At 36.6% G+C, this 13,884-nt stretch overlaps 1 protein-coding gene across 6 annotated transcripts in view; it reads left to right on the forward strand.

Moving 5' to 3' along the window:
- Positions 1-13,884, forward strand: part of OSBPL9 (oxysterol binding protein like 9) — a 58,744-nt gene that overhangs the window by 12,465 nt on the left and 32,395 nt on the right. For 4 of the 6 annotated variants that reach the window (XM_086842135.1, XM_086842136.1, XM_086842141.1 and 1 more), the window contains exons 3-4: positions 1,187-1,265; positions 12,986-13,062. In XM_086842135.1, the coding sequence (XP_086698261.1) occupies positions 1,187-1,265; positions 12,986-13,062 (156 nt within the window). Of the gene's footprint in view, positions 1-1,186; positions 1,864-2,910; positions 2,930-12,985; positions 13,063-13,884 lie in introns of those variants that run through there. The other 2 variants (XM_086842137.1, XM_023932425.2) reach the window with 2 other exon arrangements.

A 13,884-nucleotide genomic window follows, 5' to 3' on the forward strand; every position in this document is an offset into this window, starting at 1 on the left:
CGCGGTGTATCCCTGACACCCAGCCCAGTGTATCCCTGATCTCCATCCCAGTGTATCCCTGACCCCCAGCCCGGTGTATCCCTGACCCCCAGCCCGGTGTATCCCTGATCTCCATCCCAGTGTATCCCTGACCCCCAGCCCGGTGTGTCCCTGACCCCCAGCGCGGTGAATCCCTGACCCCCAGCCCTGCAGCTGCTGTGGGACACTTGGCTGAGTGAAAGGAAGCACTGCTTGGAATTGGCTCAGGGCTCCTGCTTGTGCTGTTACTCTTTGTGTACTCAGAGAATAAGGGCAGAATTTCCCCTTTAAATATGTGCACCTTCCAGGGATGTCTGTCTGTTTTGTGGGAGGGGGAAGGATGCAACAGATCCCGGTGCTGTGTCTCCTTGAAGAAGGAGAAAAGGAACTGAGTAAATCCACTGGTGTTTTTTGAGCTAAATATTATAATTTATTGGAGTTGGCAGAGACTTGAAATTGTCCTTTTTTTTTGGTGTCTTCTCCTGGGTGAAACTTATTTATTATGAGTGTTGGAGGGGGCAGGAATGAAAATGCGCATAGATTTGTAAATAGCTAAGCACAGATGGTCTTTAATTTATTTGCATTTTCTTGTAATAATTCAGGAAGAATTAGAAGACAAAGCTAGTTGCTTCTGATATATCCTGATTACTTACTGTTAATATTTGCTATGGGACTGAAAATTAGATCATGCAGTGTACCAGTGACATGACATGATGGGCCAAATTCATTCTGCTAGAATGATTTATTTTTTATTGTAGGCTGGTAGATAAAATCAGGTCAAGAGCTTCTTTTTGTAGAGTACTTATGAATTATTATTTTTATACACAGAAAATACATATAAAATATTGCTTCTCGCTTAAAATATAAGTTGTAATGTAGTAGGGAACTGCTGCAGCATAAAGCCACCTTCTTTACAAAAATCAGATATGCATATTATTATCCAGATAATAGCTTTATAAACATTCACTGTTTTTTTCTGCAGCTAAAAATTTATTGTTTTAAAGAACTGACTGCATCCTATGACTGAACAGAGAATCTTTTTGCTCTTTACTGTATTCAGTTTCCGTCTAATTTGTCAAAGCTTTTTAAATTCCAGTGGTGTAGTGATAGAGTGTCTGCTGCTGATGTCACTGCTTGCCTTATCAGGATTTTGTTCTTTGTTTCACAGGGAGCTGTGATTGGTATAGACGATGAGGACGACAGCACCTTCACAATAACTGTTGATCAGAAAACCTTCCATTTTCAGGGTGAGCTGAAAGAAGAGATTGTGTTTTTTTCTTATAATAGATTCCACTTGTATTTGATGGATGATTTTAAATGTTTGGCAACAGAACAGCATGAATGAGCACACTGAGAACATTCTGGATCCAGGGGTGCTGCAGGTTAGGCAGGGATTTACATCTGCAGTGGATACATATGTGCTAGAAAGAGACTGTAGCTCTGGCAGGATTTGGAGATGAATAATGTAAAGAATAAATCACTCAAGGGGAGAAAGTAATGTGCTTCTGATTATGGGTTTCGCTTACAAAACGTTTCTGATCTTCGTTATCAAGATACAATTATGCATTTCTTTATGAAGAGAATCAAGACTGGTCTGAAGGTTGCAATTTGTATCCAAATAGAGCTTAAAGCTCAGTTATGAGGAGACTAGAGGCAACGTTTGGCTTAACGGTGGAGCTTTGCTTCAAGATTTACCAGCTTGCATTCATTTCATCTACATTTCTGTGTCTTGTCTGCCAGTCACCATTTCTCTGCTATTATCCTTTTATTCACATTTCCTAACACCAATGCCATCTGCCACTGCTATGTTTCGTCATTGCATGCTATGGCTCACCGGTAGAAAGGGTAAGGCTCTATATAATTGCTATGTATTCCTTAAATTATTTTGTCTGCAGTCTGTAGGACAAAATACTGTGCTGATATTGAATAGAGAACTTCCTTTTTCTGAATGTTAAAATCCTAGGGAAGTGTGGTGAAAATATTTTGCAGCTAACATTCATCAGTCCTTTTGCTTTTCCTCTAAAATGCAGCAACTAAATATTGCTTTGTATAGACTGGAAATTGTAAATATCCAAGAGGCACACTTGCATTTAAGCAGTCATTTTAATTTATGTAAACTGAAATAATTCTATAACTTATATTGTACTGTACATATTTTTAAATCAGTGATTTGCAAATCTGAATTATCATAAATACTGTTGCTTTTGTTAGACTATTTCTAATGATAAATATTAATTGTACATCATATTGACACTGGCTTCTGTATTCCTTGTGCTGTAGTTTTTCCTAAATGCTGCTGCTGTCCTCTGGCTTTCCACTGCATTAAGCCTTGTAAATATACTTTCATAATGCTGAGCTCACAGTAACACTTAGATCTACTGTTCCCAAGGATAACTGTTAAAATGCAAGCTAATTGCTAATGCAGTAATGGAATGCTGTACTAGGGCAGTCTTTCAGTACTACAAAGCTAAATACTGCTGAATATTTGAGAACTTGATACAGGTAAATCTAGAAATCTCTGATATTTAGTTACTAAGATAAACCTTTTTTTAATACATCTTGTTTTCAGTGATTTGTTATATGCTGTATTCTCCTTTGGGCAGCCTGATGCCTTAAGAAAACTGATAGTATTTGACATAAGTAATGTTTTACTCTAAGTAATATTGATAATTTTTGAAAGCAATGGTGTCGCATCTTGTGTTTTATAATTTCTCTTTCCCTGCATTTCATATTAGGCCAGGATTTATGTATCCTCCTTTCGTGTACAACTAAGATATTGTACACTGTTTTCTGTATTATGCTTTTTCTATTAGCATATTATGAAGATAACATCTCTGATACCCAGGAAATTACAATGATACAAGCACAGTATTAATATACATGGATTTAATGCAAAAATGTATAAAGACAGGTAAGATATCAGTCCTGTGGTATTTCAGTATAAAAAAAGCTCTGTGGAACTTTATATGTAGTTCTTACAGCCCCTGTAAATGCATTCTCACCTCATGCAACCTCTGTCATATTTATGTCAAATGTTTGTATTTTATATTAAATTAATTCAGTATTACACAGGTTTTACCTTATGGAAAATGTAGATCACATTCAGTCATGAATGGTGAGTGGTTTGGAATGTAAATATTACAAAATATATGCTGAGACTGAATATGCAGGGCAGATTATGGGAATAATCCAAGAAAATATACAAAAGTCTGAACAATTTATTCCTAACTTTTAATACCTGATTAAGACAGAGCTTTTATTCTGTGAGATAGTCATAGCCATAAATTCATTCACCCTTTATAAAAGAAGTCTTGGGCAAGAGAAGCCTGCAGGAATGACAACTTAGTCTCTTCCGTCCTTCTTGCAGTCTTCCTTCTTTCTCAAGGACAGACAGGGGTTCAAGCAAGCTGGAGCCTCTCTGGGGAAAAACCAAACTTTAAAAATCCAAGCTTTCAAAGATCTCCTGACCTATGCTGGGGTCTCATCTGCAATAGAACAGTTTCTCTTTCAGGCTCTCCATTCACTCAGACTTTTGGTGCCTCAGTGAAATTTTGCTGAGAGCCAGTGATAGAATCTGAATTAGTGAAAAATAAAGGAAAAACTTCATTCTGGGTTAATTAATTATTTCTTTATGTCAGTTGCTCAAAATTGCACATCTGACTAACGCTATAGGGATGGAAGTAATAAGATGAAGGGCAAGTAAGTAATTTAAAACTGTCTGACCAACTTCTCAAATGGAAGTTAGTTCCATATGAATATGTATGTGTGTAACTGAGTTTCTGAAGTGCCAAAGCTCCAGCATCTCCCACTAAGATTTGCCTGTCACTGGATTTTGGCAACTTCTGAGTCATTCTCAAAAGAAAAGTTCGTATTTTGTTTCTGCCTGTGACAATCTCCCTCTTTTCTCTCAGCTATGTTTCCTAGTGCCACCCCTGTGTTGAACATCAGTAGAAGTTAAAAGGTTTTCATTGCAAAGATATTGTAGGTTTTGAAAGATGACTGTATACATCCCAAATGGGATCCATATCCTTAGTACCTAGGTATAAAGGACAGAAGTTAATTGAATAAATATGGACAATAAAACAAACAGCATGTTTTGTTTTTACTCTCAGCTTGATTTTAGCTCTGCCAGAGTACCCAGCAGATTTTTTCCCCTGTGTTTTATTGTTATCTACAGGTATATTGATTCTTGTTCATATTGAAGGGGAAAGGGAGGTAGAATGACCTCAGAAATTTTAAAATAGATATAAAAGCAATGTATTTTATCTCCTGATTGGTCCTTGTTTGGTCACGTTGAATATCCAGTTTCATGGCTTGCTTGTAAGGCTTCTGAATTAGGTAGATCTTAAGGTATTTCCTTGTTGGTTTTTTCAGAATAGGTGCAAAAATCCACTCAAGTTGCTGTAAGACATTTGGGATAATACTTTTAGTTTAATTTACCTTCCTGTCAGGAAGATTTTTCTAGGTAATATATTTTTCCTTGCTGCAGTACATGTCCCCGTTCTAAATGTTCCATAACTTTCAAACAGTGTGGGGGTTGGGTTTGTTTTTCTTTTAACATCTTTGTATCATCACCAAGCTTTAAGCTCTTCCCATTTGGAAATTCACTTCTTCAATTCTTCATATTACTTAGCTGTTCTTTCTCCTCACTGGGATGCTTGTGACTTAAATTCAAGAGTGGGAACATGATGTTCAAGAGACTCTGGCAAGAGTATTGTTGTATTTCTTCTTGATATTTGATTTGCTGTCTAACCTGAAGCAATAATAGCTTCTATCTGGACTGAAATACTTCACTAAATGCACATTGTATGCAGAAAAAAAGAATTAATATTTTTTAAAAAAAATCAGATTTTTAAACTCCTACCTGAAAATCCAACTCTGATTCTTACAGCCTGCAGCACAGTTCTTTGGAAGGCAAATCAGTTTTGTCTCCACTGTTTTGTGTAATAAAGGATGGAGAGATTGGAAGCAGTCCAGTGCATTGATCTAAGATGATTTTGCTTTAGCTTTTGTCTTTCCTTTCCTATTCCTGCCACAAAAGTATCTGAGAAATGATGCGTGAATGTTGCTGTGCAACTTTATTCTCCTATTACATGAAAGCTGTCAGCTGGTAAAGGTAGATTTCTCCTTTTTTCCCATACTTTCCTGTTTTTGTAGCTCAATTTGTGTCTGCCCACCATCCCAGCTGAGAAAAAAGGGAGACAAGCCCAGCAAGAGGTTGCCATAATGTTATAAAAGCAAGGATTTTTTGTTAATGTGGGAAGCATTATTATTGAGGAAATACTGGGGTCCACAAAGGCCTTAGTTGCTGAGCAGTATCAGAATTTGAGATTTTAAGTATTTGCATTACGTATCAGAATTAATTATGTTGGTTTTATACCTGTGTTTTAACATTACTTGCAGAAGTAGTCAATATTTATAGCCTTCTAGAAACCTTTGACATTGTCCACCTAATAGATGACAGGAAGCTGACTGCTCTTGTGGTATAAAGAGGCACTTAAATCTATCACATTACCTGATTTAAATAACGATTCGTAAATGCAGCCTTTAAAAACAAAAATTTTTAGAGCTTTTTAAATTTGATATTGAAAAATGCCTAGAGAGAGATTTTGGTGTGAATTCTTGGTCTATGCTGGTTTCTTCAGTGATGTCTATAACTGCTGTGACAACATTGTTCGCCCTAAGTTGACATTTTTCTGGGTTCTGGTGAACATTTTAGGCTTCTGGTGATGCTGAAATAGTGAATTCCTCTGTGCTGTGCTCAACTGTGCAGAGGAGGATGAGCAGCTATGATCAGAGTAAAGCTGAGCTTCCTGTCATCCTCCCTTTACCTGACCAGGTCTGGGCTGCATCTCATCTTCTCCTGATTGGCATAACTGCAGAAATTCCTTTGTGAGCCAGAGCTAGGTTTAGCTTTTGCAGTGATTTTTCTGTCTTCCCCTCTCTTCCCTCTGCCTCCTTTTTGCTACTGATGTACTGCACTGATATTTTGAGTAGTTGGAACATGTGACCAGAGTGCAGGGAATGGTGCATGGTTGTGCTTTTCCTGTTTCATGCAGGTCTTTCTTGCACCAGCAGCATCCCATGTTGTAATTGTCTGTTTTCCAATCACCCCATGGTTAATGCCATTTTTAATGTGACTTTCTGTTCTCAATTGTTATGGTCATATATAAACACCTCCTGGTTTTCTGTTTTTAAGGTTGAAGCTGAAGATTTCAAAATATGTGTTAAACTTGAGGGTAGCAAAGAAATAGTGCCATGAAACAGTATCTATGTGATGTGTTGATTTGTTTTCTTTTTTTCTTCCTCTGGAAGAAATTGTTGCTTTTGGTATCAATATGTATCTCTTATCTCAACTGTATATGTGATACATGACAAGTATTTTGTTGGGGAAAAATGGCCAGAAAAGGTCTCACTATAAGGAGGGGAGGGGATACTGAGTAGGTCAACACTCTTTTTCTTCTGTTTTAACAAGAAATTCCAAATAGCAATAACCTTGAGTTTGACCTATTAAATTGACAATGATTTTATTGGCTAAGAAAATGCCAATATGTTTTTGTTCTTCTATTTTGATTTTTTTTTTTTTTTTCAATTCAAGCCAAAATATGGTTTCTACCTTAAACTAGTGGTTTGAGAGCTTTATCAGTGGGATCTGCAATGGAAAATATCCTTTACTGTGAAGGTGGTGGCTCAGGTTGCCAAGAGAAGTTGTGGCTGTTCCATCTCTTGGAAGTGTTCAAGGTCAGGTTGGGTTGGGCTCTGAGCAACCTGGGATAGTGGAAGGTATCCCTGCCCATGGCAGGGGCTTGGAATGAGATCATCTTTAAGGTCTCTTCCAAATCAAACCATTCTGTGATTCTATGATTAATTTTAAATGCAAACATACCCTAAAAGCTATTTCCATAGAATTACCATATGAAGTATTGTTTAGTGTTGGTATTATTAATATTTAAGTATTATTCTCTAGTGAAAAGCCATATACTTGCAGATTTGTCCCACACTCAGAAATGTCTAATTACAAAATTACACATTATATGTGGATTTCCAGAGAGAACTAATATCAACTTGATCACGTGTTTCCTTTGTTACACAAGTTTCCACCCAAAGCTGTGTTTCTGGGCTGATTATAAAGCTTGCAAAAAAGGCTTTTGAGCTTAGGTAACAATAAAAGAACAGTTTAGTTGATTTCTCAAGATCACAGATTATTCTTACCAACACATGGTACACAAGAGACCTTTTGATGCCTTTTGTTTGGGCATGATTTTGTGTCTTGTGACTGCACAGGAGTTTCCTGTAGGGACCGAGAGCTCAGGCTGGTCAGACACCTGCAGAACAAAAGGAGGGTTGATTTATGTGTGTGGGTGGAGAATGGCATCAGGGGGAGGATTAGGAGGAGGGAGAATAATGATTGTGACAACTCTAAAATTATGATATACAGGAAATAATGTTCAACCTACTGCCAGATGTGGGAGCTGCATGTGTTAAAAGGGTATTTGTAAGCAGTGGAAATACAGTGTTTTGCTAGGCTTGTATGAAACCCTGCTTCATCTTGCACGTTTTTCTATGATTGGAAAGGCCTTCAGTGACTTTAAATAGCAATTTATTTAGCCATGGAACAGTCCTGTGATGCGTGACTTTTCCACCTTATTGAGCACTACTGATAAAATCTCTCTCCATTGAGACTGGTGGCAGAAATCCTATCGATCTCAGTGCAGCCAGGATTTCATCTCTATTATCTGGTGATTTGTGTGTAAAGAAGCTACATTAGTTCTGCACTTGGCTGAGAAAATACAGGAATTTTGCATACAAACCAGTGAAAGTTCTGTCAGAATAAAGGCTGCATAATTGACTCTATTGACTCTGTGGGTGTAATAGACTCTTCTTACTGAGTTCTGCCTGTAAGTAGGTCACAGTGAATGAAAATAAAATATGCATTTCTTTTTGTGACAGCATGGTGTTTTTATAAGTAATCTAGTAATTTTTTTTCACTAATTCTTCAGGTTTTTCTTTCATCCCAATGCCCATGTAGATGTACACACACACTAAAAAAAATAAGCACCAGTATGCAGATTCTGAGGTGATATATTTTGTGTGTACTCTGTCTTCCAAGTACTGCTGTGCATGACCTAGAAATGCTGGTGGTAAATGCTGTATCGTGGAGCAGAGTTGTTAAACTTGTTTATATCTAATCTTTAGATGCTATCAAGCTTAGGCTGGAAAAAGTAATCTGTTTTATGCTGTACTTTAACATTTGGTATACGTTATATAAACACATATAATCTCTCCACAGCAAAGTAAATATTACAGGAACTCTAAATTATAAAATTTATTCTCTGTTTGGGAAATTAATAGAGGCTGAGAGCATTTAATGTAGCTGCATTTCATTTACCTTCTTATCTCCATAGAACAGAACTTCTAAAAATCCCTGACATATCTCATTTAGCAGTTTGGGAAGTTCAGAGATAAAAAACTATTTCATAAAACAAAAAGGAGTTTTAAACCACAATTTTCAGAATTACAGAAATTCTTCAGTAGAAGCAGTAATTCTTGTGTTTAGTAGTTTTTTTCCTTGTAAAATTTTCTCTTTGATCAAATAATTGCTCTTCTTTCTTTGGACCTTCTCTAGAAAGAGTTCAGATTTTTATTTTTTTTAGCATAAGATTGATGTTAAAGTATCTTAGGAATAAGCTCAACTAGACAGATCACAAAAAATACACATTAAAAAAATCATATTAAAACCCACTGTAATGAATGACATACTTTTCAAGTGTGTTTCTCTGGACTAGTCTTAAATAGCACTGTGATCATGTTAAGTACCTTGTGGTTGTCTTAGATATGCCTGAGATGTCACAGTAAATTATACAGGTGTCTTTCAAAGGATGCACTATAGACACAGAGGAGTGAGGGCTTAGGCATATGGGAACAAGCTGTAATCTAGCTCATAAATACTAATTCTAATAGAAAAAAAAAAAAAAGGTAAAAATAGCTTAACTGGCATAATCACAGTAAATTTCAATGTTTCAGCCATTAATGATTCCAGTCTCTTGCACACAGCAGTGATTATGCAGCTCTGTGTGGATTTATCTTCTTTCACGTGCAAATCTTCACTGTTAAATTGCAGTGAAAACTGAATTAGAATTCTAGCACTTAAAAGAAGAGAAAAACACAGGCACTGTTAGTGCCCTCTCAACTGCAGACATAGCATGGCTATTTTTGTGAATAGTTAATGTTCTAGCACAATTTGAATTTCAGCTGACCAGGTAACTCTTACATTAACCCCTCAGACTAAGAGCCACCTTTATGTTCTTACGTGTCAGGTATTTCTCATGTCCAGATGTCCTTCAGTGCTTCTTGTTTGTTTTTTGTAATACTGTTATTCTAGAATCAACCTAGGGAAAAACAACTTGTTTATCTCTCTTGCCCTTATTCTCTTTTTATAAGTTTTGTGCCAGGAGGGACCAGATAATACTCCTCTATTTTTGTATAAGCACAACACCAGTGTAATTCTTTGGACTAGATAAGAATTGCCTTATCCCAAATGTTTTGTCAGAAACAAATTCTGGAGTAGATTTCACATAGGAATTGAGGAGGGGATTAACTTTAAAGTGGAGCCCAATCAAATAATGGAGAAGTTGGAGTGATTTCAGGATACTTGAGGCACAGGACTAATGAGCAGGGCATTTTTGTCCCTACCTGCTGAAGAAAGCATCTGCAGATACAGAGTGGATATTAGGTAATGTGCATCACAAACTTCTTAGGTGCAAAGGTATTAGAACTTTTTCTTTGACCAAAGTTGCCTTCTTTAAAGGAAAAACAGCTTGGATATTTAGCTTTCCCTACAGATGCATAGATAACGATCTCTGACCATTGTGTGTAGATTTTTCCCATAAATTCTTTCTGAGTGTGTCGGCTAATCTCTTTTTTGAATGTTCCCATTGATTTCTTTTTTTTTTTTTTTTTTTTTCATCAGTGATCTTTTGGCAGCCATTCAGTTCTAAATTGCTTTTACCATTAGAGAGCTTTTACTTGCACCTAATCTTGCAGCAGCCATTTTGATTAGATTTAATATAACTTTTCTTGCATCTTGCTTTACTAAAAACTGCATCCTGCTGGTTTTCTCCGTGGTTTTCTTAAGAGTCTATGGAGGAGGGCCAGGAGGGTCTGCTGTTGATGATAGATGGTCTGAAATTAAACCAGTGTCCTGAACAGAGAGTGCTTAAAAGGTTTTGATGCTGTGTTTCCATGCAGTAAGCAGTCTTTTCATGGCAGTGTTCCTGGATTTATTGTGCCCAAGACTTTCTCTAAGTAGCAGGATTGATGAGGTTCATGTGTGCTCCCTAAGGATTGATCATGCTATGCCAGAAGATTGCAATGTCTAATATATGAGGAAAAAATACAGCTTTTTTTTTCCCCCTCTGCTGAGCCCTGGTAGAGAGAGCTATAAAGGGGTCTTTGGAGAAACGGAAGTTTCAAAATATTTAGTTTATTATTGAGCATGGGAAAGTCAGTTTCATTTTGGAACTGTATGGATTGATTGGTTTGTAGGTCTTCCCTGCTGCTGTAAGGCCTCTCTGTTCTGGTGGGGGTTCAGATGCAAGTCAGAATGTGATAACCTTTGTTAATAGGCTACTGTATATTGAGATTAGTATTTAACTAATACCGTGACCTCTTTTTGCTGGCACTATGGAAGATCACAGGAATCCTGCTGCAATACAAGGATTAATTCACTGGTCTGCAGCTTAATTGTTTCCTTTTTAGTTTAAATAATCGTGGGAAAACACCCTTCAACATAGGATATTTGTATCCTATGAATTACTTAATAGCTTCTCAGTAGCTTGTACCCTGGCTCCCCAGTAAGATGTTTTCTGGGACTGGGAGATGGTGATTAAAAAAAACACCACAGAAAACAAACCTGAGAAACCTTACATATTGAAATAATGCTAACCACTGTTGCTTTGGACAAACCTCTGAAAATTTAAAGCATTGATACATTTCAAATACTGATAGATTAATGACACAGGTAACTATATATGTTTAGTGGTGACTGGTATAGGAAGAATAAACTTGATTGATAAGTCTGGCACAGCTAGGCCAATGGACCTGGTTTTGGTAAGCAGAACCAAAGAAACTAAGAAGCATTAATATTTATTCTAGTTGACTAGTTCAGTAATTGAAATTAGTGTTAAGGTGTAAGCTATGCTATGCAAAAAGAACAATATTTCTGTGTGCATGTGTGTACAGAATGTGAAAAGAAAAACTGTAATTTGCATGTTGTGAAATGTATTTAGTGTAATGCAGTCACTGGACAGAGTTCACAGGACCTCTGTCCCTCCATCCTGTCTGCTTTCACTGCATTATAAACTTGTCCTCAGTGCCTGCTTCAGCTTCTCAATTAAAATACGGATCACCAGTAAGAACAGTCCTGTAAGTTAAAAGTTCTTTCTAATGAGCTATTGAGTGTATCACAGTGGCAGATCCAGCTTTTTAATACATGCTGCATTTCCTGCAGGAAAATCACCTGCTGTTCTGAGTAACATTTAATTACTTTAACTTCTTCCTCTTTCTCTGTGCACCTGAAAGCACTTTGGTAGCCACTTTCCCTTATGTCTAGTTTTAATTTGTTCAGGTTAATGGTATTGTGGCCAAAATACCTGTGGCAATTTATCATTCTCTACTATTTTAAAAGAACTGTGAATTAGGATTGACTTGTAGTAGATTGGAAAAATGTATATTTTTAGGAAAAACCTGGATAGATTTCAATCTTTTACCTTGTGTGTAGTGAAAGTTTTGCCCCACTATTTTGTGAGGCCACCTCATCAGTTGGGCTCCGAGCAAGTTTATGTATTAAAAAGACATTAATAATTACTTCTCACAAACACATACATTGTCAATTCTTTCCTGATGGCTTTGTTAACTTGACATTTTTGGTGTATATATGCTGAAGTAAACAGTGCAGTATATTTATCTTTAAACTAGTAGGATTATCTTTGGGGAGTTTAGAAGAATCTACATATTCAGAAGACTCGGGACATTTTTAAGTACTAATAGGTTTAAGCTGCAGAATTCCAAAAAAATAGAAACAATGGAAACAAAGGGGTGAGGAAGGGAACATTGAAACAAAGAATTTTGAGCTGGAGAGTACATTTCAGTATAACCTAAGGATATTTCCTCTGAGCTACTTAAAAATAAGTGAGATAGAAATCTCAGTTCGCTGATTCATAATAGGTGCTAGCTCACTTAAGTTTTCCTTGCTTTTAGCAGGCTTCCTGTTTTTTTAGTATCTTCTATTTGAATGAGGAGCTAGAAACAATTGTTAATAACTATTCTCAAACCGTGTACAGGCCAGTTTGTTTAGTCTATTTAATGCCTCTGGAATTTTCCTTTTTTTCTTTACCTGCAGTCCACCGACTCTGCTTCTTTGTTTTTTAAGCACTCCTAGAGCACAGCAAGGAGTTCTTTCAGACTAGTGAAGTAAAGGTGGCATTTCTGTACTGGGGGTAGGATGGAAAGAAATCAGTTTTAGAGTAGGATTTTCTTCAATTTAATGTTCGTTGTATATTTAAGATTATTCTTTGTGCTTCATTATTCACACCAGTGACCCGTTAGGGGTGTTTATCCTGTATTATGAATCCATACCTGAAAGTTACTATGTCCACACTGAAGTAGAATTACTGGATAATTTATTACAGGTTTATTTCTTGTAAATAAGAAAATTTTAAAATTACTTAATGAATTGAGAAATGTCTGTGCAAACTCTTTGCACGTGTTTCCCCAAAGCTGGACAAGGGACAGAGCTGTAACCACAAGAAACAGAATAAAGGTAACTGTGGAATTATGTGGTTGGTGATTAACGAAGACATATGGTTAATTTCCATATTTAGTGTGGACATCAGATCTGTTTGCCTATGCTTTTTAGTATATAAGACTGCATGTTTATTTTAACAATATCTTTTGAATACTTTTTCAGCTCGAGATGCAGATGAGAGGGAGAAGTGGATCCATGCTTTAGAGGACACCATCCTCCGCCATACCCTCCAACTTCAGGCATGTTTCAGTTTTCACTTGTACTTTTTTTTTTTGAAGTAATGAGATGCAGTGACATAACTGCTAATATCCAACACATCTTGTATAATATCTGGCTGTTCTATAGCCTATACAATTGGATACATTTGTTTAGATTCGAGTCTGTCACATTTTTCTTGTCCCACCATAATGATAAGTCAGAATGAGACTTTCCTTTATGAACTCATATTTATAAGATATATACTTATTAACTCATATTTATTTATACTGTATATTTATTATAAGGTTCTGGATTTATTATTGCACATTTAATTTGGGTTTCAGTTGGGGTTTTTTGGTTATTTTTTGTTTAAAACTAGGAGTTAGTCCTTTTTGGGTCAAGACTCTTGTGCGCTTGTATGCCACCTAAGTTGGAAATGAAAATGAGACAGCAGTATTGAACCTCTTTCTGGATGACAAAAATAGCTTGTTTGAAGCTGGATATCACTGTTTAAGCTGGGTATCAGTGGTTTTCTGGTTCTAAAGACAGATGGTTGGATTGAAGATGGTTCTTAATTTTAGTTACCTAGGAGCTGGACTCTGTCATCCTTGTGGGTCACTTCCAGCTCTGGATACTTTGTGGTTCTATGATCTAAGATCAGTTTCTGGTGATACCCTAGAGCTGGACATGTCTATAAGACTTGCTGAACATTTATTTTTGACCTGGAGAGAAACCCAAACTGATGAAAGGGGTTTGGGTTGTACTATATAAGTGTCTGGTGCCAGTGTAGAAATCTTAAAGCAGGAGTTCATTATTTGTTTTGGATAAAGCTTTGGTTGTGCTTTTGTAGTATGGAAAGAGAA

The sequence above is a fragment of the Cyanistes caeruleus genome, chromosome 9, assembly GCF_971803275.1.
Source record: "Cyanistes caeruleus chromosome 9, bCyaCae1.hap1.1, whole genome shotgun sequence".
NCBI classification, from domain to species: domain Eukaryota; kingdom Metazoa; phylum Chordata; class Aves; order Passeriformes; family Paridae; genus Cyanistes; species Cyanistes caeruleus.